Consider the following 27,649-nt stretch of genomic DNA (forward strand, 5'->3'; position numbering starts at 1 on the left):
TCTGCTTTGTTTGCAGCCCAAGCACTGCAGGTTGAGAACCTGCGAACAAAACCAGCTGTAAACAAATGGTTTTCATTTTCCACTAGTGTGCAGACATGCAAACTAATTGCCCAACTGTGGAAAAACAGTTTAATTATTGCCAGGTGTTAGAAAAAATGGGGTTGGTGTCTCCCAAACTTGTAACTTTGGCTTGAAAGAGCCACTGTTAGCTCTGAAAGCAAAACTGGAAAGAAAAAAACAATCGCTGTTACACATTGCCTCAACTTTGTGGAGGTTACTGACAAGGGACAGATGTGTGAGCTTTGCCTTGAAGCAAGATCTCTCTGCTCACACCGCAAAGGTGGGTGTGTTAGGACACTGTATTTTTGCCTTTTTTAATTGCCTGGGTGACTCATCTTTTATCTCAGGATCTCACCTTATGCTTGAAACAGACTTTAATATGGATTTCTGAGTAAACATCATGTAGAGCTCCATGTCAAAACATAAACACAGTGCTCTCCAAGGAGACTCATCCATGAACTGCTGTACAGTCACGTAATGCTCAAGGACCTCTTGCATTTTGTACATGTAACCTGATTGTGGCATCTGTCTCTCCCAAACCTTCAACATCAGCAAGTTCAACTTGCCACAATTACAGCCCTACTCCTGACCTTGACTGCAGACTTCTGAGACCTTCTTGGTATTCTCTACCAGCCCTGTTGGGAAACCTCTTTGCAATCAGCTCTCTGAAGTCACAGCTTAGTGGCCTTTCTCCCTGGTCACCCATTACCAAACCTCTTAACCCAGGGTTTGGAGCTGTCAAGTGGCAACAAGCTCTTTGTTCACAAAACACTATTCCCTTCTGGAAAGGTAGACATACCCTTGAGGAACAACTGAAAGCCCTTCAAGGAAAAGATGCACTGGGTAGTCCATGGTGTTGGATAGTTCCTAGCTGTTGGTGTGGTGGCTGCTTTTACACTGCAAAGAGTTGAGCAGAAAGTTGAGTGGGAAAAATAGATGAGGAGAGGCTTCTTGGTGAAGATCTAACTTCTGGAACCCATCACAGACTGTCACACCAAATATGTGAAAAATTCCAAGAGGCTGAGAACCAAGGCAGAAAGTATGGCAGATATGCTTGTGCAAGGCTCACTTCCCAAGGAACATCTGTTCAATGGGCAAGGAGAGAGCTTTGCTGTCAGGCAACATCTTTGCTCAGCGCATTTGTTTAAATAAAAACAGATCTTCACCACCTTCCCCGAATTGGTATTCTTCCATTGAAGACCTGGCACTGAGATCTCAGTGCTCTTTCGCTCTGTAGAGTTACACGGCTTTTATTTTCTCTTCTTTCCTTTCCTGTGCAACAAGGAAATAGGTCACATTTCAAAGAAACCAGCAAAAGGAAGTTAGCAAATGCCAGACAGCTCACTGGATGGTGTTGTCTTTTCCCCTCCTGTCTTCCAAAATCGACACATTTCTCACTCACCAAAGAACGTTTTTCCCCTCCTTTCCTTTCTTTCTTCAAAACTGCCGTAACAACCGCCTGACGGGACGTCCTGTGCAGCCACAAGCCAGGTAAGACCTTTTTTTGCTGTCGGTAACTGTTCCACGACATGGCTGCTTTGTTCCTTGCCTCATAGCACTTCGCACACCTGGTAGAGCCATGGGTTTGTGGCAGGTCTTGTGAAGCACTGATGTTAATAGGCCCAGTTGAACTCATTGCGTCGCTTCTCTATGCTACTATTGAGTGCTCCAATGCTGCTTGAGAAGACCAGCACAGTGTTATGGGGCATCATGCTCTCTTTTTGATGTCAGGATATTTAGATCATAAGATGAAATGGAAGCTTACAGGCCAGTAGTTGGGGCCAGTCTTTCTTTTATCTCTGGACATAAAACACCAGACTTTGTCTTCTCTGGAAGCTTCCCTTTAAGTCCATTGCTTCCTGGGATCCCAAGCAGCAATGTGGGAAGAATTAGGGTACTTGGCACCCATTGGATAATGCTCCAAGTAATCAAGAAGGGCTTCAGAGATTTCCTACTGACAAATATAACAACGGGTATATTCTGAAAAGAAGCTTCTGCCAAATTCACATTTGCTTCTCTTAATTTCTTTGTCTTCTCATCTGTTATGGCTCTGTACTTTTCTGTGCAAACAGGCACAATTCCAAGTCTCATCAGTTCAAGCACAGTCCATGGTGTTATGGAATAAACTAGAACAAAGGAAAGTTGAGATTAAGCCTCAGAAAACATTTCCTAATGGGCAGATCTATTAGACGGTGGAATACAGGCTGCAGAGATGAGTGGGAAACCCATCACATGGACAGACCTGCAGGGGCGACTGGAGAAGGGATTAGATCACCTGGCAGGGGGAGAGCAATCTGATCTGTGAGGTTCTGCTTCCTTGTATATTGATTATTTGTGTATTTTCAGTTTTTTACCACCCTTTTCCCTCACCCAAGTCCCGTTAGAGCTTGCTGATGCTCCCAAGAATACAGCTTCTAAAACAAACATGGATGATGCAACAGCAGTATTAGAAAACTCGTAAATGCATGTGGGTTTTAATGGCTTTTGGAAAAAAAAAAAAGAAAAGAAGAAGAAGCTGATTCCTATTAATCTTAGCGAGGAAGAAGATTTTCTGAGAGCTCTCAAATAGCAGGGACTATAGTACAGTCCCTGTGCTGCCCTGTAAAGCAAATGGCTTCACAAGGAGCAGAAAGCCTTCAAAACATCAGGCTTTGTACAGGTCCTAATCCCACTCAAACAGTGCAGGAAACACAGATGGAGCAGTTATGGTATGAGAGGTCAGAAAGGGCAACAGTTCTGACTTCTACAGAACTGTAGAAGTTCTGCACAACAGCAGAGATACCAAGGGCAAGGGACACTGAGATGAATATTCCTGACTTGGTCTCTATGGGTTTGAACTGAGCAACGTGACCAGAAACAGAAAGATGCATGAAGCACATCCTTTTCTCACCACTGATCAGACTGTTTTGATCACTGAATTAAGCTAACTTAGGCTTACAACATTCCCAGAAGTGACAGGAAAGGCCCTGCTAGGTCTGGGATTGAATGGACACAACAGGGTTCATAGGTTCATAAGGTTGGAAAAGACCTACAAGATCATCTAGTCCAACCATCCTCCTAGGGGACCCAGGCTGGAGAAAGCTTAGAAGAGAGGGCAGACTGCAGGGGCAATGTGGAACGTGGGCAGCTTTCTGCGAATTTCAACAAACAGAAACCTATAGCCACTTTAAAGGATGGAGGTCTTAAGATAACTCTACACCCCCAAATCCTATTCAAATAACTGGAACAGAGAGTCCTTGGAGTTAACAGAAAAGCCTTATGCAGATCTAGCCCATTATTCTCTGTGCCTCAGCTCTTATTTGGAAAATAGAGATAGCAGGCTGCCTGCTAGTGATGCAGTTCAACACTCAGAACATACCTTTTCACATAGGAAGTGACTGATTGTGAATGTAAACTTCCATTACCACTTGCAAGTCACATGCTTTGCCCAAATGCCTGCTTGTCACATGCAAACACATACCTACACTTCAGAGCAGATGCGCTTTTACAGGAACTAGATTAGCTAGTGAAGTCCAAGTCAGCTTTCCCTGCCTCCAAAAGTGTTCGTTTTTCTCCTCAGAACTTCTTCTTTGGGAATTTCTCACTACCATTGCTACCCCCTGCAGTTTGAAGAATGGAGGACTACTCTTAAAAAACACCTACAGAGCTCCTCTCATGCCTGCAGATTAGCTTTCAAGCTGAGATTCATCTTTTGCCTTTCAAAGCTCAGACAACTTCATGCTCAGTCAACACTTGCTGTCAAGTTGGAGATGGCTGTTAGGTTCTGAGATACCATGTTATTTTATTTTTCTGGTCAAGCACTGGAATGAGTTTCCCAGGGAGGTGCTGAAGTCCCCATGCCTGGAGGTGTTCAAGGGACATGTGGATAAAGTGCTATGGGAATACAGTCTAGCACTGGTGCTTGGTAGGAAAGGGTGATGGTTGGACTTGGTGACCTGTGCCATTCTATGATTCTATTGAGACAAAGCTCAAGAAATACCGGAACTGTCAGCTACCATTCATCGACTCAGATCTCATACTCACATCCTAGGGAAAATCCTACAGCTGAGGTGCACAGCACGACTGCTTTCTGACCAGATTCTCCCTCAGTCAAATTTTTGTCCATTAAGAAAGTAAAGGTGCACCTAGATGAGTATTAAAATCCATTAAAGCCTTAAAAGATTTATGCTTCTGAAAATCTTTTAAATAATCCCTCATTAGAGTCCATTAAGTAAAAAAATCCATGATAGTCAACTAAGAACATATTGCTCATCTGCTATCCTGTTCCTACCTGCTTCTTCTCCATCCCATCAGAAAAATTGCAGTGTGGCCAAGGAGCAGACCACACTGGTATCTAAAAAGCTGAGATCTGCTGGGTAGATGGAAAACTAGCATGATATTTTGAAAGTGGTGACCCTCTTCCTCTTAGATGTTTATGCAGATCCTGAAGATTATGGGCATAGATGTATGTGTAGCTAGCCCCCTCGTGTCTTATCTGAGGTTATCTGGTTATCTGTTGTCACACACAGAGCTGAGAGGCAGAGGTGAGAGTATAACTATATCTATTTTTAAACAACTACAGCCTCATTCTATAAGGCCCTAGAGAGCAGTGCGAGACAGTACGCTCTTCTCTAAGTCAGTGGTAGAAGCTCTACCCAAATCCTGCATCAGATGTTCAGGGTCCCATAGCTGTCATCATATCAGGGTATAAAGGACAGACAGATGTCAGCAAGAGCCCTGCCACAGCCAGAAGCAGTGCAGAGAGGTACACAGACCAGACTGCCGCTGTGCTGTGCAAGGAGCCAGCAAGCACTGCCCCGAGGAGCACAGTTTTGATGTAGGAACAGTCAGGAGCCAGGAGGAGGGCCCTACAGAGTGAGGTAGACAGAACTTGAGGGGTGTTCAGTGCTGCCTGCAGCTCTGCACTCCTGTTACAAGGGCAGGGTTAAACAGCACTGGGCAATTCTGAGAACTCAGCTGGACCCACGCAGGGCAGGACATGCCCTGCACAGCTGCCACTGCCCCAGCTCCCCAGGACCTGGAAGGTTTTCCATTCCATCTCTGCTAGGATTGCAGAAGAAAAACCTATTTGCAACTAATTGTTGTTGGTCTCGCAGCCTGGTTTGTGGTGGGTGGGTCTCAGCAACAACAATTCTGCCAGCAGTGCCCAAGCAACCGCGGGACGGGAATATCCAGCCTGTCCCACCACGGCTGGGTGGGAGCCAGCATCCTGGAGGGCACTGCAGCACAAAGCCCTGTCCTTGGACCGCAATGTTCTCCTTCAAGAATTTGTTTTGCTGGGTTATTGGCGGACCACAACAGAAGTAGTTGGCATGTTCAGCCGACAAGGGGAGGTTGCGAGAGGGTGAAGCAGAAGTGAAGTGACCGGAGGGCTTTCCAGAAGGCAGCCTTAACTCTCCACTTCTCTATCCAGTGTCCTGTGCTCAGAGAGAAGAGGACAGTGATTGCATTTTCAGCTGCAAGTGTTTAACAATAGTTTGCTTGGTGGAAGAGTTAAAAGAGTTGGTGCATCTTGCCCAGTGTAAGCAGCAGGGACAGCATGGGAAAACATTAATGTATCCTTCCGTTGACAGATGCAACTTTCCATTGTCAGCATAGAAAGGACAAAAGCTAAGAATCTGCCAGATCATGGAGAAAGAGCTATTTTTCACCTTAGTGTGGCTGATCATTGAGCCATATCACAAAAAGTGCAGGGGAGCAGTAAACACTCTTCATGTAGTCCTTGACTGTGAAAATGCAGAGGACCTGTTCTCATTTCATACACTGATGTTCAACAAAAGACCACCCAAAAATGTCAACAGTGGAAGAAAAATGTTTCAGCATTCAGTGTTGTTCAGTATTCCATGGAGCTTTGGCTGGACTAGAAGTTACCTTGGCCAGAGAAAGAAACAGAGAGTGTAACTTTCCCTAAATGGAACTCAGAATTGCAGAAATTAGATATGGGAAAGTCCTATTAGCTCATCCCAGTTTCTTCCTGCCCATGGAGGACAGTTCTCTGCTGCACTTTTTCTGACCCAGTGCTAAGGGAGTAGTAGTGGGACTTCCACTATCCTCCCCGAGATACCGTTCCACATCCTGATGGATCCTATTAGGAAATGTTTCTCACTAATGAGTGGAAAGTAAGACTGGTTATCATCTCCATTATCCCCACATCATTTTTTCAGTGCATCCAAAACAGCTTTTACTCCAAAGGATGATCATATTCTTCAGACACTTGATGATTGCTCTCATTCCCTGCCTGCTGTCATGCCTGCTCAACATATGATGCACATAATTAGTTCCTACACGAGTCACATCAGCCAGGCCCTTCACTTGCTCCATCCCATGCTTGCAATGTTTACAAACACTTGTAGAATCAAAACACCTACTGAAATAAGTGGTGTCCATCCATAGCGTGCAGGTGCCAGGATAGTGTTCACCACCATCACTGAATCATATGGGTTTGGGGTTTGATTTTTTTGTTGTTGTTGGAATTTTGTTTGGCTGAGTCTTGGTTTTTATCTGTTCCACAGAAACAAAACTCATCTTTGTGCATCTGAGAAGCAATGAATGCACCCAGCCCTCTGCCATCCTCTTTCCCACCACCTACTTATTCACAGTAATATTATGTTCACAAAAGCAGCACAAATGACAAACATCCAAAGCTCCACATTTGGTCACGCTTAGACCTGCTGCTAGCCCCCTTTGCAGGGGCTTTCAAAATGAGATTTAGAAACCTCTATGACTCATGGCCATTTGAGAACCCATTGCTCTTATTTCAAGCACAGGGAAATTCGCTTTAGTGCCTCAGCCAAGTTCTGAGCTGGATAAATGTACGCCATCTGCCTAAATCTCCTCTAGCAGGGCTGGGGAAGGTCATCTCCTTAAGGTACTACTGTGTCAGAGTCGTGGGGCTGAGCTATGGGGCATCTCTAGCACATTGCAGCCTTCCTCCTGGCTGAGGTTCAGGGCACCAACAATACAACCTGCTCACTCCTGCCTGAGTAGTAATTGCATATCCCTGTCCTTTGCTTCCCCTCCTGGCAGGGATTGGAGAGCTCTAGGGACAGCTTCAGAGCAGGACTACAAGAAAAGCAAGATTATCATTATGTGTAGAGATACAGTCCAAAGAAAAGGCACCTTGCATCACAGACAGAAGCCAGGTAGTTTGAGATGGATCAGTGTAATACATAAGACCAAAAGCAGCCTGGCAATATCTATCATATCAAGTGGTCCAATAACAAAAGCTCAGTACGGAGGAAATACAGTCACCATTGCCTCTTACTGAACTAAGCAGCAAGAGAACTGAAACCAGATCAGTGTTAATCTATGTTCATATCAGATGTAATGTATTTCCACTGAATCAGCAGGTTTTAACCCATTTGAGAGGAATTCAATGGATGGGTGAGCTGCCCAAGGTATCCCTAGACAGCTCATCTCCCCAGAATACTTGAGATTCAGCACCAACAGTGAGAGCAAAGGGATAGAGTATGGAGCCCAACACCTGATCTGGTGCAGATGCATAAGGAACAGTTCTCTCTTTTCAGGCCAAGGATTGCACACTCAGATGCTGCAGAGAACCCTGCAGGAATCCCAACCCCTTTCTTGTTGGCTGTCAGCTCCAGCTCCACCTGCATGGCAGGTAAATGTAGGGACAGGTGCTGTGCTCACTCATCCCCAGGACATCCTGACATCATTCGTTTAGACACTCTGACCCACAGCTGAGTTATCAGACCACAGAGCACTCACCAACACCAGACAGCGAACAATGCACTGTGCTTAACAACGCTGGAACCTAATTAAAAGCTGTTCAGGATGAGTGGATTCAGGGCCAGAAGTGTTTTCAGCGGCTCTACAAAGGATCAGCAGGGTGTTCACAGCCTTCCAAAGCAAATCCACACGCAACAGCTGAGCACAAGTTGCCTTAGGACAGTGTTCCTCTGCTTTATGCTATCACCCCAACCCATGAATTCTGCACCTCCCCTGTACCCCAAGAGAAGCTGCTCACTGGGCATATTTGGAATAGAAGAGGATGCTACTGCAAACTAGGTACAGGTCCAAGGGGGATTCCCCTGATCTGTAGGGACAGGAACTCAGACCTATTCCTGCACTAACCCAGCTAAAAAGGGCATGGCAATACTGTCCTTTTCCCTGCAGAGGGTACTTGGGACCATCCACGCTACTATATATTCCCAAATAATATGTGTGTCAGCTTGACTTTAAGCAAAGAATCACATTAAGTTGGATTTCTGCGACCCTCAAGGCAGCACTTTTATACAGTTCAGGACATTCTGGCTTATCAGGTTCTGCCAGGTCCTACCTATGATGAACTCTTGTTCAGAGACCTTTTCATGGAGGAGAAGCACAATATAAATATCCAATACCCTTTTCTTTAGGGAAGGAGCCCAAACTCCTATAGCCAGTGGCAGAACTAATTACCAGCCCTGTGGCCACGAATGCAAATTGCAAAGCAGACTAACAGCAGCCACTCTGAGCTGAAGCCCTGGGCACCAAGAAGCACACTGATACCTGCATGCTTGGTTGTCTGTCTATTCACACTCCATAAGCAAAGCCTTAAGCGATAAGTAGAAGCTGTCAGATCGTATGATACACCACAGGCCTGACCACACAGAAGTAGGAAACAAGTTCATGCATGAAGTTTGCCTGTGCTGATCCAGAAGTAGGACCACCACCTTCCTACTGCAGAACTTATAGAACATCTTAAGCTGGAAGGGGTTATTAAATCCAACTCCCAAGCTCACGTAGCACCATTCAAACCCTATGGTTGAGAGCTTCAGCATCCCTGGGGAGCCTGTTCCATGCCCATGACTCTCTGGTGCAGATCCCCTTGGTCAACTAAATGTGTAACTGCTATAAAAAATGAACTCACTTGCCCTGTGTTTTGGCTCGGGGGACCACACTCTGCCTGATTTCTGTTGCATAGTGCTGCAGAAACATCTGCCCCAGCATTCTGTGGGTTCACAGCCACCAGTGAAAAGCTCTGAGGAAGCAGGCTGGCACCAGACAACAAGGCAATTCCGGCCATTAAAGTAACAGCTGGAGCAAAGGAGGCAGATAGCTGCAACCACCGGGCCCAGGCAGGTGGTCCCCCCCTCCCCTCCCCCCTCCCCATCTCCTGCTCTCAGGGAGTGAAGAGCAAATTGCTTCCGCTCATTAGCATCTGACAAATAACCACAGAAGGAAAACAAGTCCCCAGCAGGATATGAATGAGCTCAGGCCTTTACTGCCATCTGACAGCACCAAACAAGCGTGTCATCAATTTTCCATGCCCTGTTGTGCTGTTTCTCCCTTTCTGAGAAGGATGAGCATCCTCAACCTCAGGTTTAGAGGGGCTAATTCGAAGCAAAGCAGCAGGCAGCTGTGGAACAGGAGTGTCCCAGCAGCACTGACCCCCTGTGTGAGCCTCATAAACACCACTGTGTAATTATATGTTATTCTTCCAGCAAGGACTGTGGGGTCTCACCGGGGCCAAACCCCATGTTCTGATTCAAAGAGATGTGCAGAGCATTTCTGTACAAGACCAGGGATCCATGGGCAGGTTGGGCTTACTTGCTCACTTCCACAATAAGAACAGCTGGGGTCCCTGGGAAAAAAAACAGGCTTTCAGCAGCAGCAGGCAGCTTTTTCCATGCAATTTCTGTCAACACAACCATTTCAGGTAGGACTGATTCAGTTACACACACCGACAAATAAAGGAGATTATTATCTTCAGTGGCAAGCTCTAGGCACCCTGCTTGAGCAAGCGAACAAATGGGCTCAGAGCTTCACCAACTCCCACTCACACATAGCTCAAGTGTTAACACGTGGTTGGGTGTGCAGTCAGCAGCAGGGAGGTCAGAAAGCAGCTGAAGCCAGGAAATGTAAGTGCTCATGAGGAAATTTTTGGAAGAGCTGCCATGGAATGCATAAATGAAAACTGAACATTAATCACAAGCAATTAGAAGGCTACAGACAGGACAATCCAAAGCAAGCTTAGGGTTTTGCTTTAAATTACGAATCATTTAAAGCTGAACTGAAGTTGTTTCAAGTCCTTTGCCATTTAGCATGTCCCATGACATGGGAAGCAGCTCAACTCATCCTCTTGCAAAGAGCCAAGCCTCAACTCACGATGACATTGAAAGGGAACTTGTGCACTTGTGAAATTGTTCAGCCCTTCAACGTTAAGAGTGAGTGGCCAGCTACATATAGACTTGATTGACTGACATCTCGATGGCTTCCTGCCTGGCTTTCCTGTGCATCGTGCTGTGCAGACTGTACTTTTTACGTGGGTGTTTTTTTTTATTTCCAGTGCCTCCTCGTGTCATAATGCCAACTTGCAAACATGGCATTATCACAGCCCTGAGGGACTGAGCACCCAAAGACAACCAGGAATGCTCAGTATTTTCACTGCTGCAGCCTGAGGGGCAGGGATTGTGCAAGTGCTGGAAAAAAAAACAGGTCCTGCTGTTAGGAAGGGCTGATGGCTGAGGGTACCCTGCATCACTTCCTCCAGGCACTGGTTTGTCACGTCTGGCAAAGCAACCCATGAAATCAGTTCTCATTTTTGCCTGCACTGCAGGAAAAGAAAGTTGTGGGAGGTTTGTGTGTGTCTGTTGAGGTTGTGCCAGGATTGCTCAGGTCCACCCAGAGGCAATGTGAAGGAATTGAGCGTAGCTTGGAGCAAGAGCTTAGCCATGCCCTGGAGGCCTTAGGTGATGTAGGAGAAAGAGCCTGGACACTAGCAGGGCTACAAATCGTCCTTTTCAAGGGTACCAATCTGCTCTCAGGCTTCAGAGGGGGACCTTCCCTCATGATTGGGAACCTAGGAGAGTTTTCAAGAGTGATAATATGGTTCATCTGTGGCATCAAATCTTATATAAAAGAGGTGCTGTGGCCTGAACCAAGGGGTTCCATAGCCTAAGCCAAGCTCTGATCCCTGCCTTCACTCTGATATCTCCCTGAGGCTCTCCTGACTCCAGCTCTTTGCTTGGTGAGAAAAACACTCTGTTTGTGACCAAAATGCCTGTGTAGGCAGCTGGAAACTTTGTAGGGGCTCACTGGTGATCAATGGCTTCTGCTGTCTCATTTTTACCTCACTGAACAATTTCCAAATGTGTTCCATTTTCTCTGATGTTTTGGTCCTAGACTTTACAGAGAAGGGAACCAATGAGTTTGGGCACCTCTTCCTTTTACCTAATCACTGTTTATCCCAGGTAGCAAGTGGAAATCTGTAGCATATGATGAAGGCTGTCAACCTTCCACTGCCTACTCAGCACTTCCTTCCCACTTGAAGGTGACTCATGAGCTTACTTTGCAGTCAAAAACAGGAGTTGCAGTGCTTGCTCTTTAACCCATCACCAATGCTCCCACCTCGGGAGCTGAACTGGGGGATACCGAACCCAATATCTGGATTGCTTTGATTCCTGGAGCATTACCAATGAGCTCTAAGCACTGATTGCTGTTCAAGTTTTTAGCTTCGGGATGCTCTCGTTTGCCTTCCGTCTCACAGTGGCAGATCAGCCAAGATCCCACTCTGTTTCATTTGTTGACTTTGATTAAAGGGGCTTCAGAATTCAAAATTCAGACTTGCTGGTGCTGCCTGACAGGGCTTATGCTTGTTCCACATGCAGACTGCAAGCACTGCTGATGGCTTCCTGTTGTGGTTTCCTGCCTTAGCTGAAACACCTCCTCCCCGTGCCTGCTCTCCCTTCCTGTTCTCATCAGAGGGGCACTGCTGGCCTTAATGAGCACAACAAACAAATAGGTAAAGAGAAGAGTCTGGTAGCCATAAATCTAGTTCCCCATTGGGTCCGTTGAACACTGAGCAGAGCAAAGTGCACACAGCAGAATGGTTTCCTCCTAACTCCTAAGCCATTCATACCAAACCAGAGCACACACCAAACCGTTCCCTAGCCTTGGGAGCCCAGAGCTGGCAAGATGCAGCTGGGTGGCACGGATACATCCAGTTATGGATGCCCCATCCCTGGAGGTATCCAAGACCAGATTGGAGGGGGCCCTGAGCAGCCTGGTCTGGTTGGGGGGGCACACAGCCCTCAGTGAGGGAGGATTGGAGTTTGATTGAGTGAGATTGAGTGAGTGATTGGAGTTTGCTCATCACTGAGATCCCCTCCAACCAAGCCATTCCATGATTGTGTGATTCTGATGGGCAACCAAGCAGAACTCCAGCCTGAGAAGTTCTTCTACAACAGCACAGTGGGACCAATGATCAGCAGTGACACAGTAAGGGTGATGGAGCACTGGAACGGGTTGCCCAGAGAGGTTGTGGAGTCTCCATCTCTGGAGATGTTCAAGACCCACCTGTGCAACCTGGTCTAGAAAGCCTGCTTTGGTTTGGGGGCTGGACTAGATGATCTCTGGAGGTCCCTTCCAACCCCTACAATTCTGTGATTCTGTGATTCCCATCATGTTCAGAAGTGGGGGTGATGCTGGGAAAAATCAAGGTAAATCCCAGGGAACTGGCCAACGGTCTGGGTTTCCTTTACTCTAAACATGAGTGATTCATTTGTGGGACATGCGGAGGGACACGATGACTGGCACAGTTAGTGGGCATGGTGGGGATGGGCTGATGGTTGTACCAGATGCTCTTTTGTGGTCTTTTTCAACCGTAATGATACTTTGATTCTCTGACTCTGGTCTTTTTTGGGGTCAGCATCTGCGTAATGACAAAATTGAAGATTAGGCTCTGGAAACAAATGAGACCCTGTAAATGTCGTAGGATTTCCGCTAATCAGTGTGAGTTATTTTAGATGTTATGATACAAAACCAGTAGCTCTCTGGGAAAGGGAGTCTGCAATGACTCAGTCAGTGAAGTGCCATTTCTGACTGGATTTCCATGAGGAACCAGAGCTGCAGCAGCATGCTGGTAGGTTTGCTTCTGGTTTTAGGCTGCTCTGAGCAGGGATCTCTAGTGATACTTGCACATTTCAGCTCGATGGAGACTGGGGGATTTACGTTTGCTTTGCAATAGCAGCTGGCCACCTCTGATCTCCAGCTTTCTCTGGAGGATGTGCAAGCTGTAGAAATAGGAACCTGTAGAAATTGCTGAGTATTGACCAAATTCAGAAACCTGCCAGAGTCAGGCACTGGAGGAAAAAATCCATACAGCTTACCAAGGAACTGTTAGAGGAAAGCTTCTCCTCACTTCTATCAACTGTTGATTTATGTTTACCTAGAAGCACTTGGGTTCATATTTACTTTTTTTTGCTGTGTTCGGTGCAGTGGTATATCTACATGTTTTTTAGACATAAAGATTAAAACATGAGATGTTTCAATCTTAATTTATTTAAGATTTTGACCTAATAGACTCTTAGGGAAAAGCTTATTTATTCAGAGTGGAGAAAGAATTTCCTTTTATTGTGAGCAGGGCCAGAGAGAAAATAGTAAGTAAAAGCTAAGAATATTGGGATGTATGAAGCACATTTTTAACAGTGAAGGTAATCTGTGACTGGAGTGATTCATTACAGGATTTGGTGCATTCTCTGCTTGAACTAGATGAAAATCAGGTGTATTTCTGCTTATACTTTCTAGCTGTGTTCAGGGCAGAATAGAAGATTCGTTGTGTGGGATTCACTGGGCAGAAATATAAATGAAACCATAAAAGCGATGTTCAAAGTGACCCTAAAAGCTGAAGAACCCCTGGATAAATGGGTTTGAATCCCAGTTAACCACTTCGGAAAGATTAAACCAATGAAGAATTTTGATTCTCTCTTCCAGATTGAGCACCAGTAGGGTGTGAGCCGAGCTGGGCAGCCTCAACGCGTGCAGCAATGCCGGATGCTGCTGCTCACCTTCCCTTCTACTATGGCAGCATTGCCAGGTCGGAGGCAGAGGAGTACCTGAAGCTGGCAGGCATGTCAGATGGGCTGTTCCTGCTGCGGCAGTGCCTGCGTAGCCTGGGGGGCTATGTCCTCTCCATGGTGTGCAACCTGCAGTTCTATCATTATGCCATTGAACGCCAGATGAATGGAACCTATGCCATCGCGGGTGGCAAAGCACACTGTGGGCCTGAAGAACTCTGTGAGTTTTACTCCAAGGATGCTGATGGGCTCTGCTGCACCCTCCGCAAACCCTGCAACCGCCCCAGTGGTGTGGAACCTCAGCCTGGGGTCTTCGACAGCATGAGAGACAACATGGTGCGCGAGTACGTCCGGCAGACATGGAGACTGGAGGTAATGGTCACGGCCAACAGCATCATGGGGCTGTGCAAGGAGCAACCTCTGGGGCTTACTGCTGCCTCCCATCTTCAAATCCTCTATCACTATCTTCCTACTCCTCTGTGACGTCATGGTACAGCAAGCTCCCTCTCCTCTCTGGCTGCAGGCACTGAAAGCAGTCTGAAATCTCTCATTTTCTCAGTGTTGAGGTCACCAGTTACTCTATGAGCATTTCTCCATGTGACATTTTCTCCTCTGTGGTACATAAGACACTCTTTGTAGTTAGACCCCCATTCGTGCCCCCACAGTATCGCGATGGAACCAGGCTCAAAACTCTTGCTCAGGTTTTCCTTGCTCTTTAAAGTCATTGGAGGCTTTGCCTATGAGCCTGGGCACTGGGTACCAGATCTAGTCTGTCTATTATATAAATTTAAAAACAGCCACAGAGAGATTGCTATGGTTGGTTGCACACAAGAATATGCATAATGTAGATAGACTAAGCAGAACCCTGCGGATAGCCGTAGTGGCAGCCACATAATGAATTTTTTTCTCCCTGCTGTCAACTCCACAGTGGCTGTTCAGTCACTTCCAAGTCCCATGCAGAAAAATGGTTCAGGCATTCTCCCCAGGGAGCCTTTCTACAGAAGATCTCTGAAAGTGATTTGCTCTAGACCAGAGGTGTTTGTCAGAATGAGGTCTTCAGTAGGGTTTCTCCTTGGAGCTGAACTGTGACCACCGGTAGATAACACAAAGGACATTGCCACCTACTGGCAAATGGAAACCTGCAGCTCCTTATAAACTGTGGAGCTGATAGAATTCATTTATGGTAACACGTGTTGATTTCCAGACTGCGCTGCCCTTGGTAAGTTGTAGTATCCAGGGACAGCAGGCAACCAGGAATGGGATCCTTTTCCCCCAGGAACACAGAGTGGGAAGGCACCTACAAAACTGATGTCAAATCCCCCATACAAACATGGTGGCTTCACTCTTAAAATCAGAATTACTAAGGTTGGAAAAGACCTCTAAGATCACACTCCACCTCAACCTATCCCACCATGCCCACGAACCATCTCCCTTGGTGCCACATTTTCACAGCTTTTGAACATCTCCAGGGGTGGTGACTTCACCACTTCCCTGGACAGCCTGTGTCAATATATCATCACCTCTTCTGAGAAGAAATTGTTCTTAATATCCAATCTGAACCTCCCCTGGAGCAAATTGAGGCCATTACCTCTTGTTCCCTCACCAGCAAATAATTGGACATCAGGTGGGCTTGAGTGGAGAAAGCAATTTAGATAAGTGAGTAATAGTGATATACAGAATAGCAAAATTCAACCCAGTAGTACTTCAAGCACAATTAAAGTCATTGGTGCTTCAGTTACGGGACCATCCAAATTTCTTGTGACATCACTGCGAGATGTGCTGAAGCCATGCCTCACTTCTCACTCTCTTCTAGGGGGATGCCCTTGAACAGGCCATTATAAGCCAGGCCCCACAGGTGGAGAAGCTCATTGCCACCACAGCCCATGAAAGGATGCCCTGGTACCATGGCAACATCGCTCGGGATGAAGCTGAGCGGAGACTCTACTCTGGGGCACAACCCGATGGGAAATTCCTGTGAGTACATAAACCCTGGCAGATGCTATCATCCCCATACTGTCTACCATGTCCCCACTTCCAAGCCTTCTGGTTATTTGTTTCACGTGAGTATTCCTGAGAGGTTTGGCTCGTTATGGTCATAGTGTTGTTAAGGATCTTTCAAATTCAGAGAATGACAATCTGCATCTGTTATTTCCCAAGAAGTGTCTGCCCTCAATGAATCCAATTTTGAGCTTTGTTTCTCGTGATGCACAAAGCATGCTTATTAATGAATGCACTGGGTGGTGTCAGATAGAGGGTTCAGTAGACAAGGATATTTATCAATGAAATCCAGGCCTTGTATGGCCAATATAGAAAGAAAGCACTTGGTGTGCTAGAATAACACAAATCTCTGCAGAGGTGAGACAGCCCTTAATTTAATTATCTCCCTAATGAGTTATAGAAAGAAATAACCAAACCCCACTGCAGCCATGCTAACTTGCAGAGCAAAACCTCCAGTTGCTTTTAATAGTTCTTCTTCCCACCAGGCTGAGAGATAAAAAGGAAAACGGCACTTACGCTCTGTCCCTTGTCTATGGCAAAACAGTGTATCACTATAGGATCGACCAGGACAAGTCTGGCAAGTACTCCATCCCCGAGGGGACCAAGTTCGACACGCTCTGGCAGGTACTGTGCTGGGGGATGATGAGAACTGCTGTCTCAGCAAACCAAAGACACTTCTCCCCTTTCTACATCTGCCCATGCCTTTGGGGAAAGGAAAGGCCATCTGGAGCCTTAAAGACACTAAGACTTGGTAAGGTCTTTAAGATCTTGCACATGAAGTCTGAGGAGGCCCGTAAGTCTTGAGCCAACTCCCAGAACCTTGAGGTGACCTCAGATTCAAGTGCCTGGAGACACATCTTGTCACTCTACAGGGGCTGCAGGATGTGTTTGCAGATAGGAGATGGCTGTGGTGCCCCAGCCATGAGGAGGGGACTGGGTTTTAGGGGATGTGACAAGTGCCTGAAGCTCAGGCACCAGCCCCCATCCTGGCTCACAGTGGGCACACTGCAGCCCAATGAATCATAGAATAAACCAAGTTGGAAGGGACCCTTAAGGATAATTGAATCCAACTCCTGGGGCTGCTCCAGGAAAGGAACACACCACTTCTTCCTGGGGAGAGCTGTTTGCAGACTGTAACTGTTTTGCTGAATTTTTCGAATTCCCAGGACTGTTTTCACTCTGAATTTGAAAGAAAACAAAGACTTCGGGGTATTTTTTTATGGAAACAGAATTGTGCCAGGCTCCTAATTTGGAATGTAATCTGAGCCATGCAGGAAGGGAAGAGAAAGTCTGGTCCCCTGTGCTCTGGTGGCCAGGGCTGGGGTGGTGGTCTCCAGCTAGAGTCAGATCCCCACTGTTTTGAACCAGAGGGTGCTGCAATGGAAAAGTGCCTGGGAACCTCAAAGTGAATGCTGGGGTTCTGCTGGGAAAGCCAAAAGCTTCTTTCAGACTTTATCAGACAAAAACATGATTTATAATCCCTTCTGGCTGTGGCAACAATGACATTACACTGAGAATGCCCTACCCAGCCCCACTACTAAAGGTTTTCCCTTTCTTTTTCTTTACTGCTTATCTAACTTCCCAAACTCTTCCTAGCTCTGGCAGACACCCAGATACAAATGCTTGCTGTAGGAGATCCCTGAGTCATGGATAGAAGAGGAGAAAGAAATAATTGAGTCCCTGTTCACCATGAATCAGAGAAATCATTATGATTAGCCACACGTGTTGCCTGAAAAAGAAGATATGGTTTTCTACTTGTGTTAATTTCTTTTTCCCCTGATTCCTTTATCAGCTGGTGGAATATTTGAAGCTCAAACCAGATGGGCTGATTTTCTACTTGAGGGAAAGCTGCCCCAACCCCAGTATGCAAGGTGAGCTGGTTCCAGTGCCAACCCTGGCCTTGGTCTCTTGTCATGGGTGTCACAAACATCACTTCACATCCTGCCTGTGGGACTCCTGAGATCTCCTGAGGGCTGGGAACAGTACCCATATCCCTGTGCATTTCCACACCCATTATGGTTAAAGCAGTAGAAAGAGACTTTTGTGTGGGAGGGATCGGATCCTCAAAGGGCTGATGCTCTGTTCCTGCTTGGGGCATAAGCAGACTCTCACTAACAACTCCTCTCTCCCAATCCACAGCCTCTGCAGCACCGGCTCCACCAACTCACCCCTCCGTGAGCGTAAGTTGTGGGGAGAGCCTGTATTATTGGTACCTCGTTTAGTTGCATTTTGAACCAATCAAACTGTGCTCTTCTTTAAAAGGCAACAAATCAACTGAAATAAATTAAGGCTGGCTGCAGCGCTGTCTCCTTTCCAGCTTGGATGGGGACGAATGATAGTTGGGCATAGCGACCATCAGCGCTGAGAATGGTTTCCATTCATGCTGTGCTCCTTGCAACACACAGGACTAGGTCCTCAGGGAGCCCTCTCTCCCTGCTCTCCTTTCCAGGCAGGAGAGAGGGAGATGTGATCAAGTTCTGGGAATGCTCAGCCCCACTGCTGGCTGCTGGCCATGGTCCATGTCTTTGTGCTCTCTCTGTGTCCCCAGCCCCAGGGAATGTCTGTGCCCAGTGCCCAGCTGTGCTGGAACCAGCAAGTTTGGGCTGTGCAAGAGCACAGCAGAGCTTAAATTAAGGGCTGAAAATTTACCCAGCTTGTCAAAAAGCTTTCACAATCTGTGGCGGGCTCCTACAATAACTACTGCAAGCAGTACTGGAGCTCGCAGCTGTGCTGAACTAGTTGTACTATGAAGCAGTAACAGCTCAGAGCCTGTGGAACTGCATGGGGTTCATGCCAGCCAGGACCAGACCAGCTTAACACCATGCCAATCTCTGTGCCCGCCACTCTGTCTTACAGTGGGAGCCACCAGCTGTGACTCTGTCAGGCTGTAGAGGTTCCCTGTCCCTCATCTCTCCCATTTCAAATTAAAACAGTTTCCCCTAGCTGTTTTATCCACTTAATCACTGTTTCTTTTCCAGAAAAGCCTTGGGCCTCTCAATGCAGATGGATACACACCAGAACCCGTAGGTGAGCATCTCTGAAAGCTCTCACACCATGGGGGTTGTCATTTGTATCACTTTCTGGTCAAAAAGCTGTGCTGCAAAAACTCTTTTCTACAAGGGCACTCAGGAACATCCCACTCACTTCAGGGTGCTGAGCCCAAAATATTGCAGAACTGTTTGCCTGCATCCAGTACCCATAAAGTCCTGTTCCATTCTCCATCTTCTGCCTACTAAGTTCTCAGTGTATTCAGTTTGATTTCAGTGGGGTGAAGTTAAGCACTCAAAAGAGTGGTGATGCATTGTCACAGGCTGCCCAGGGAAGAGGTGGAATCACTGACCCTGATGACATTTAAGAAATGTGTAGATGTGATACTCAGAGACATGGGTTAGTGGGCCGTACTGGTGGTAGGTGGGTGATTGGACTGGATGATCTTAGAGGGCTTTTCCAGCTTTCATGATTCTACGTGTCCAGGACCTGCAGGAACCTGTGGAGTGGGAGTGCTCCAGCATTTCTCCCCGTTCCAGGTCCTCTATTTTAACTCAGTGAGGCCATGAGCTGAGAGAGGAAGGGAGATGCCCTTGAATGTTTGAATGTTCAGTCTTGCAGGAGAATTGTTCAGGAGGGAGGAGAAAAATCAAATCAATGAAGGAGAGAGGGACAGGGAACAGTACATCACTTACAACTACAAACAACTGTTTCTCTCTGGAACATGCAGGAAAGTCACGCATGCTACCCATGGACACCAGTGTCTATGAGAGCCCATACAGTGACCCAGAGGAACTGAAGGATAAGAAACTCTTCCTGAAGCGGGACCACCTGATGATTGATGAAGTGGAACTGGGGGCAGGAAACTTTGGCTGTGTCAAGAAAGGAGTCTACAAAATGAGAAAGTAAGTGTTGCTCTGTGAGAAGCCTAAGGAGAAGGAAGAGGGTGCTTCAGACTGAGCTCAGGGGTGTTCCCAGCCACCCAGTTTCTAGTTTGAGAGATCCTAGAGTGATCATGGGGTGAATGTACAAGAGAGACTTTGGAAAGTCAGTGGTGGCCTTCCCTGGACTTTCAGTGACAGCCATAGTGTTCTGAGAGTGTAATATGCATTGCATGATCCCAGGCATGGGATTGCACTTCTGGAGGCGTTTGCCAGGCTTAGAGGAACAATCCTATGCTGATGAGGTTGTCTTGGCTCACATCGAGGCAAAAGAGTGGAACTGATTTGTTATGCAATCCTTCCTCTGGTTCTCTGTGAGCCCACAAAAATGGATTTGTGTTTGAGATCCCTCTTGAAAAATGGCAACAGTGATGCAGATATCAGTGTGAGAAGCCTTCAGACCTACGGGTGGCAAATATTACATGAATCCAGCTGCTGTTTAATTCATCCATGCATGTGTTCCTCTTGTTTACCCTGTGCAGGAAGCAGATCGATGTGGCCATTAAGGTGCTGAAGAGCAACAATGAGAAAACAGTGAGGGATGAAATGATGACGGAAGCCCAAATCATGCACCAGTTGGACAACCCATACATCGTCCGCATGATTGGGGTCTGTGAGGCAGAGTCTCTGATGCTTGTGATGGAGATGGCTTCTGGTGGACCACTCAACAAGTTCTTGTCTTCCAAGAAGTAAGTGCTGAATATAAAGAGGCTGATTCTCTGAATTTCTCATCAAACTCACTGCTGTCAGGGCAGTCTGACTTTGTGGGTGAAGGGAGAGTGGTAATAGCAAAAAGAGATTCTTTTTAATGAGAGCTAATAGGGAGTGATGCTTCTAGAATGGAGATGTCCTTCTTCATTCTCCTTTGCAGCTGGAGAGCTTAGAGGGGACTATGTTGTATAGATTAATGACAGATCCTTGTTGTCCAGCAGTTTTATTACTGCATTGTTTTTCCACCCTCCCCAGAGATGAGATTACAGTCAGCAATATTGTGGAGCTGATGCATCAAGTATCCATGGGGATGAAGTACTTGGAAGAAAAAAACTTTGTCCATAGGGACTTGGCAGCAAGAAATGTCCTATTGGTCAATCAGCATTATGCCAAGATCAGTGACTTTGGCCTCTCAAAGGCTCTTGGTGCTGACGACAGCTATTACAAGGTAAGCATAAGCAGAGCAAAAGATGCAAATAGTCAGCAGGAGGCCTCCAGGCTGCAGGCTCAGACCCCCCAGAAACTGGAGCTCTGGGCTCTTCCCAGGAGCCATGCTGCACAACCACATCACATTCTGTCCAGACCCAGTGCTGTGGCATTAAAAGGGCCATTGCAAAGCTCTAGGAGGTGAGGAAGAAATTCAGACAGGGAAATTTTTCTGCAGCGTTGGACTGCGTTCAACCCAAACGTGTAGCAAAGTAGAATTCGGGTTCAACTCAGAGCAATCTTTATATCAGGGTGCCAATATTCCTCTTTGCTTTGCTACAGGCCAGGACTGCAGGAAAGTGGCCCTTGAAGTGGTATGCGCCAGAGTGCATCCTTTATCACAAGTTCTCCAGCAAGAGTGATGTATGGAGCTATGGTGTGACCATGTGGGAGGCCTTCAGCTATGGGCAGAAACCATACAAGGTGAGGAGTAAGAGCTGGGTCTGTCACGGGTGGATGCCACAATCTGGAGCCAGGCTGAGACACTCTGAGACTTCAGTTTCCATTCTCTTGAGCTTTTGCCACTGTTGAACAGAAAGGAAAGTGGACAGGCTCACTTCCACTTCACAGAAGGCACAAATTGGATTGCTTGGATCTTGTAGCTTTGTGTTCATGTAAGGAAGAGGAAATGGGAAACAAAACATTTGGGTTTGAACCAAAGCAGATCTTTTCTTTGATGCTTCGACTGTTTGTAGAGCTGAAATATCAGTTGCTGAGACACTGCTCAGCCCAGGCTTGGGATGAGACACCCAAAGATTGTGACTACATGGACTGTGCTGTGCATGGACCCAAAGCATTATCAGCTCAGATCTACTTTTGCTGAGCCCGTTGCTAGCTCCAAAAACATTAAAACATTTTCCCACTTGATCCTTTCCTAGAAAATGAAAGGCCCAGAGGTCATCAGCTTCATAGAGCAAGGGAAACGCATGGAGTGTCCCACTGAATGCCCAGCAGAGATTTATGCTCTCATGATGCAATGCTGGACCTACAGGTAAGGACTTCCCTTGCTCATTTCTCTGTTGGCCTATCAGGACAATATGAATGAATGTTGTCTCCTGCCTTTGTCTCACTCCCAAATCCATGATGCACAGAATGCATCTATTCCTTTCTTATCTTTCCTCTTCATTTGCCTGTACCAACCTTGGAAGATGTCTGTTTCTGCACCTCTCATCCTAGAAAGGTCTCAGCTCTTCTCCTTAGTCCTGGTTCAGCTTGTGCTGTTCCCCCCCAGATTTTTCAGTGCCTGCTACCTTCTCCATTGGGTCAGTTCACTTCTGTCCTTTCTGTTGGCTCTTATTTGTTCCTTTCTGCCCTTGCAGATGGGAAGAGCGTCCAGGATTTTTTTCTGTGGAAAACACAATCCGCACCTACTACTACAGCATTGCTGCCAAGATGGAGAATGGTCAGGAGGCAGAGGACAAGTCAAAAGCAGCTTCTCCCTGAGTTTCTCTACCTGCCCCTCAACACATACCCTGGACTTCCTGCACAGGACCTGGAAAGGCTCTTTGCAAACTTTGACTTTTATCTTTTATATGGTGGGATTTTTTTCACTCCAGAACTAAGCCAGGAGATAATGCTGCCTGCAGACAGCAGAGGAGGGCACTCAGCTGTGCTCTGTGTCTCCCAACTGCCAGACATGGTTTACACCTCCAGCCTGGCCGGCACATGACAATACAGGACAGTATTGTAGTTGCTTCCTATCGACTTCCAAAACCATATCCCAGAATCATAGCTTAATGCCAACCAGGCTTACTGGGGATGAACTATGCTGGCTCCAGTAGACCTGGATTTCTCTCATACTCTCAGAAAACAATTCTTGTTGCAGAAAACCTGTTCAGCAGAGGGCGTGGTGTCTTCCTCCTTGCACTGGTTCAGGCTCCTCATAGAACAAAACCCCAAGCATCTGTTGCTTGTCCCCTGGGCCCTGACTGCCTCTGTGCTATTGAAATGTGCATTTTGGTCACTCTATAAATAAACTATATTTTTTAGCATCCCTGTGTCTCAGACTACTGAACTGATATAAATATGTGCAGCTGCTTCAAGCTGGAAGAGAAAATTATCATTCCCCTCAAGCAAGGCAGGATTTCCCTCTCTGATGCTCTCCGTATGTCTGCAGACTCACCACACTGGTCACCCTTGGTTGGCTTCAAGGCTGGAGCTTTCCTGCACAAGGAGCTGCTCAGCTAAGTTCACTGTGGAAATCTGTCTGTCTGTCTGCCTGTCTGTCTATCTATCTATCTATCTATCTATCTATCTATCTATCTATCTATCTATCTATCTATCTGAGTGTTGCACTGTTCTACCCTTGCCCTGGGTGCAGTGGATGACCCATGCTGGTGAGGTGTGGTCTGCAGTGTTGTGAAGGCAGGGGAAGCAGAGGAAAGAGGAGATCAGAGCTCTGAGATACAGCAAAAAGAAAAGCTTATCTCTCAGCATCTTCTGGTATCCGAAAGCCACACAGCAACTCACACAGCGTACCTTGACAACAAAGTAAAATAAACAGCCCTGTGGGGACACAGACCTTATCTAAACCTGAAGGAGAGGTGGATTTGATCTGAAGACAACCATTCAGGTATGAGACCTGAATTACCCCCTTGCTACAGCCTCAGAACTGTCAGAGAACCTCAGTCTGATGAAAACCAAAGTGCTCCCCTCTCCTTGCCTAGGTTACAGCTTCCAGTGACAAAAACAACTTACACTCCAAAGCATTTTCTCTCTCAAGCCCATTAGCTTGTCCAATATGCTTGAGAACTATGGACAACTTATCTTTGCCAACAGAAGGGAAAAGAGACATCATAAGAGAAAGTGGCTGTCCATATTGTCTTGGCAGAGATAGGAAAAAGATTATCTTCTATGTCATGTTTTCCTTCCAGAGAAAGTAGGATCTAAGGTTTGATGTTCTTTCTATTTGAAAACCACTACATCTGTAGGTCTCACAGTGCACTGGCCCTGAAAACCAGTACAGCCTCTCCTCTTCCCCATCCCCAGTGCAGATGCATCCAATTCTTCTGACTCTCCTTGCCCACTGCCAGCAACCTAAATACTGAAACCTGTTGAATTCAGAATGTTTGAACAAGGGCTGAGTCACTGATGAGATATAGCCAGGTTGAAGTTAGCACAGAGTGAATTTGGTACTCTATTTGAACAGAAGGTTGATTCTGTTCTCTCATATATTTCCTCAAATTCTCTCTTTTGCTGACCACTCCCTTACTCCTTATCTCAATTTTCCTTATTCCACTTGTTTTTTTATTCTTTATTTTGCATTATTTTCTAAAACTCTAATTCTCACATTCTCTATCTTACAAGGGAAGAGTAGAACATCTTCTAACTTCAACACCCCCAGTGATAACGGGGGACATGATGAACCATTGATACTCACGTCTGATCAACACCATCTAACAATCTATCATGCCGTCCATGCAGATCTATTGCATTCCAACCTATCTTATCACTAGCACATGCATATTTATCAATTGCACTGAGATCACCAGCACACACTCACCTTTCTATTACTTTCAGCTATCTAGGCATATTCATTTTGTTCAGCAGCGTGACAGCTATGTGGTTAACACAACCAGCAGAGAAGCTGAACAAGTCACGATGCCCCAGCACAGAGTGCCATCACATGCATCAATATACAGCAGACCAGAAGTAGCCAAGTGTTATTGCAGTCTTTTACTATCAACTCATTGCTTGTGAAGAAAAAAGAAGGCAAGCTGAAAAAATAGATGAAAACTAGATGTTCTTCATTGACAAGAGGAAGGGAGGTGTTGGGGTTGTCAGATTTAGGTATTAACAGTGTATATCCAAATCCTGAGGAATAACATTCTCTTTGTACAGCAGGAGAAAATTACTGATTTTGTCATCACGGAATTGGGGAAGGATGGTGACAGATAGACTAATTCACACCTTTCTGTCAGAAAACCAACCAAAAGATCCTCCAAAACACTCCCATTGTTGTGTTCTTCCTTATGTTTGTAGGTGTGGGCACTCTGCTGCAGAGAAACTTTAACGTAATGTCACGAGTGTGACTGCCAAGGCTGAGCAGGAAGGGTAAAATGGGGAAGAAAACCCACTTCTATGTTTTCAGAGCTTGCTCCTTGTGCTGGAAGTCATCTTACCAAGCGAAATGTCACCACTTTGCGGTGCAAAAAATGAGCGTTCCTGACGATATGTCTGAACTAAAAGGCAAAATAAGACATGATCTTTTTTCAGAGGGATAAAAAAATAAAACTTAAAAAAAAAATCACAAGGAAGGAATCAAAAGAGACTTTCAGAATAGAAATTCCAATGCCAGAGGTGAGGGAGTGAGTGGTTACAGAGCTGCCCACACAGGAAGCATGGCAAGAGAGACCACCAAGTTGGTGTCTTGGCCTCCAGAAGTCTGTTGGCTGTGAAATCTTGTAGCCAAAAGGCCAATGATCCGTAGGCAGATGGGTGAGCTGGCAGCAGGCAAGGCAGGCCTGCCCATGAGACAGCCTGGCCAAGGCTCGATTATTTCCACTGAAAGCTTTGACGGAATCGAAACCTTTCCACGGAACATTTCAATTCAGTCTAATCAGCATTTTCGGATGGAAAAGTCTTCTGAAGGATAATTTCCTTCGAACTCATTTACTCCTGAGGCAAATGAGTGTGATGTGGGTGTAAGGTATGGTCATGTCAGAGAGGTGGCTGTTGCCACATCCTTTGGCACGGTGTAAATAGGGATGTGGTGTAACAGCCAGGCAAGAATCAGCTCCTTCCCCAGTATCAATGCACCGTGCCATCCTCAACGAACACTGGAAATTGATTTTGGCTGTGATTTGGTGCATTTTGGGAAACAGGCTGGACTGACAAGTCAAGAACCTTGGGCCTAAAATGAATAGGAAAGCCTGTCTAGGAATGGCCAAGTGTGGCTATCTATCTCTGTCTCATTGGCTGTCTTTCTGCCTTTTTTGTTCCCCACAGCAGTGCTTTCAATGCTTTTCTGTGCAAACGTTGCCTTCAAAAAGAGATCTCATCTTTGTGGCAGTAAATAAGGAAATCCCCAAACATACTGTCTTGCTCTAGCCACTTTCACATAACATTTAACTAGATATTAAAAAATGTTAACAAATAAAAAGATACGGTCAAAGCCTGCAGTGGTTAATAAAAAATGAGCCATATGATAATGGTAAGTGGAAAAGGAGACAGCGTGTGTTTTGTGTGCTTGTGGGTCAACTGACACAAAGCAAAATGAGGATGGAAAAAGCATTCTATGGACTGTACACTGGCTAAAAACCAAACACAAGAAGATTAATACTGGACTGTGTCAGTACTTCATCTAGTCCAGCATAGGTTTATAATCAATTGCCTTTCTTGACTTTAGCATACCCCAGTCCCCCATCCTTGTCACTCCTGCCCTTGTGGGTTTTGACCTTGTTTCTCTGTATACTGGCAGTAGAGCAGGTGCAGACCATGGATGTGGATGGAGAAAGCCAGCTTGACAAGATGGAAATGGGAGCTCACATCAATGGAGAATGACACAGCTTCCATAGTTCACCCTCCATCACTGGGATCAGTGGATGCCTTAGCAGATATGCAGGCTGAGAACTAAGTAAGGGAAAATAGATTTCATAGGTAGGGTTTAAATGAGGGAATTAAGTGATGGGAATTTGTGGAGATCATTCTTCCCACCGAGTCCGTGGAAGGAGGATATAAATGTTCCTTATGAGCAGTTTCAAAAGGATGATATGACTTACAGTCAGGACAAATAATTACCTACATATTCTCTTTATGCACTTTGTTTTTGAACTTTCAAGCTGCAGAATAAACCTTCTGTGGCACTTAGTGCAGAAGTAATCAGACACATTTATGCCCAGGCATACCTAGATAGGTTTCAGTGTGTGTATGTGTATATAAACAATTCAAGGTGCAGGTCTCTGCATGCACACAATAACACAGGCTGTACATTTGTTTGTTTGTAAACTATCTACCCAAACTGGAAGCCTCCTAAGCACTTCAAACTCACTTTAACCCTTCTGTCTGTGACTTAATATTTATGAGAAAACCTGTTTGTCTTCCTTCCACTTTCCCTTTCCCTTTTCCTCTCCCTTTCCCTTTCCATTCTTTAAAACCCCATTTCCTCTATGGACCTTCATGGGTTGATTAATAATTTACCTCTTGTGCTGCTCCATCTCATCTTGAGTGGTTTGATCAGCATCATTCCCTCAGTCTAGCAGTGAAATGGCACTCCCTGATCCCAGAGTGACAGCACTGACACTACAGATGTCAGCAGGTTTTAATAGCAGAAATCGCTGCCAACTCTCAAACAATGGCTCAGGCACAACAGAAGAGACAGAGGAGCCTTCCAGCTCCTCAGGCCAACTACTTCCCAGGGACAAGTTCTGCCAAAATCTGTGCAGAATGGCAGTGATAGAAGTAAAATCCATCCCAACTGCCAGATTCCTCCAAGATCATTGCAATGAGAGGCCAACTCAGTGTTATCACCGTTGCAGTCCAAATCTAAACCACTGTCCATCACTGAGCTTCTTTCACTCCTCACTATGACACTGAGTTACAGAGCTTATATGAAGGCTTCTAGTTCATTTTGGCTAAAATATGTTATGTCTCATTATTATGTCCTTGTAGCAATTGGCAGAAAAGTGTGAGGAGCTGTAAACAGGCTTTTTCTTCTTAGTAGCTGGGGTG

At 46.0% G+C, this 27,649-nt stretch overlaps 1 protein-coding gene across 1 annotated transcript; it reads left to right on the forward strand.

The window, feature by feature from the left end:
* Positions 1 to 1,369: 1,369 nt before the first annotated feature.
* LOC136054655 (tyrosine-protein kinase ZAP-70) lies at positions 1,370 to 22,971 on the forward strand. Its single transcript, XM_065745976.1, has 13 exons — positions 1,370 to 1,551; positions 13,774 to 14,228; positions 15,670 to 15,830; positions 16,340 to 16,478; positions 17,647 to 17,725; positions 17,994 to 18,034; positions 18,833 to 18,881; positions 19,573 to 19,747; positions 20,266 to 20,472; positions 20,750 to 20,942; positions 21,263 to 21,403; positions 21,859 to 21,971; positions 22,300 to 22,971. Exons 2-13 carry the CDS (start codon positions 13,827 to 13,829, stop codon positions 22,421 to 22,423), a joined length of 1,824 nt encoding a protein of 607 aa, XP_065602048.1. The 5' UTR covers positions 1,370 to 1,551; positions 13,774 to 13,826; the 3' UTR covers positions 22,424 to 22,971.
* The last annotated feature ends 4,678 nt before the right edge of the window (positions 22,972 to 27,649 follow it).

The sequence above is a fragment of the Cyrtonyx montezumae genome, unplaced genomic scaffold, assembly GCF_038088225.1.
Source record: "Cyrtonyx montezumae isolate F1298 unplaced genomic scaffold, pur_monq_1.0 scaffold_39, whole genome shotgun sequence".
Classification (NCBI taxonomy): Eukaryota; Metazoa; Chordata; class Aves; order Galliformes; family Odontophoridae; genus Cyrtonyx; species Cyrtonyx montezumae.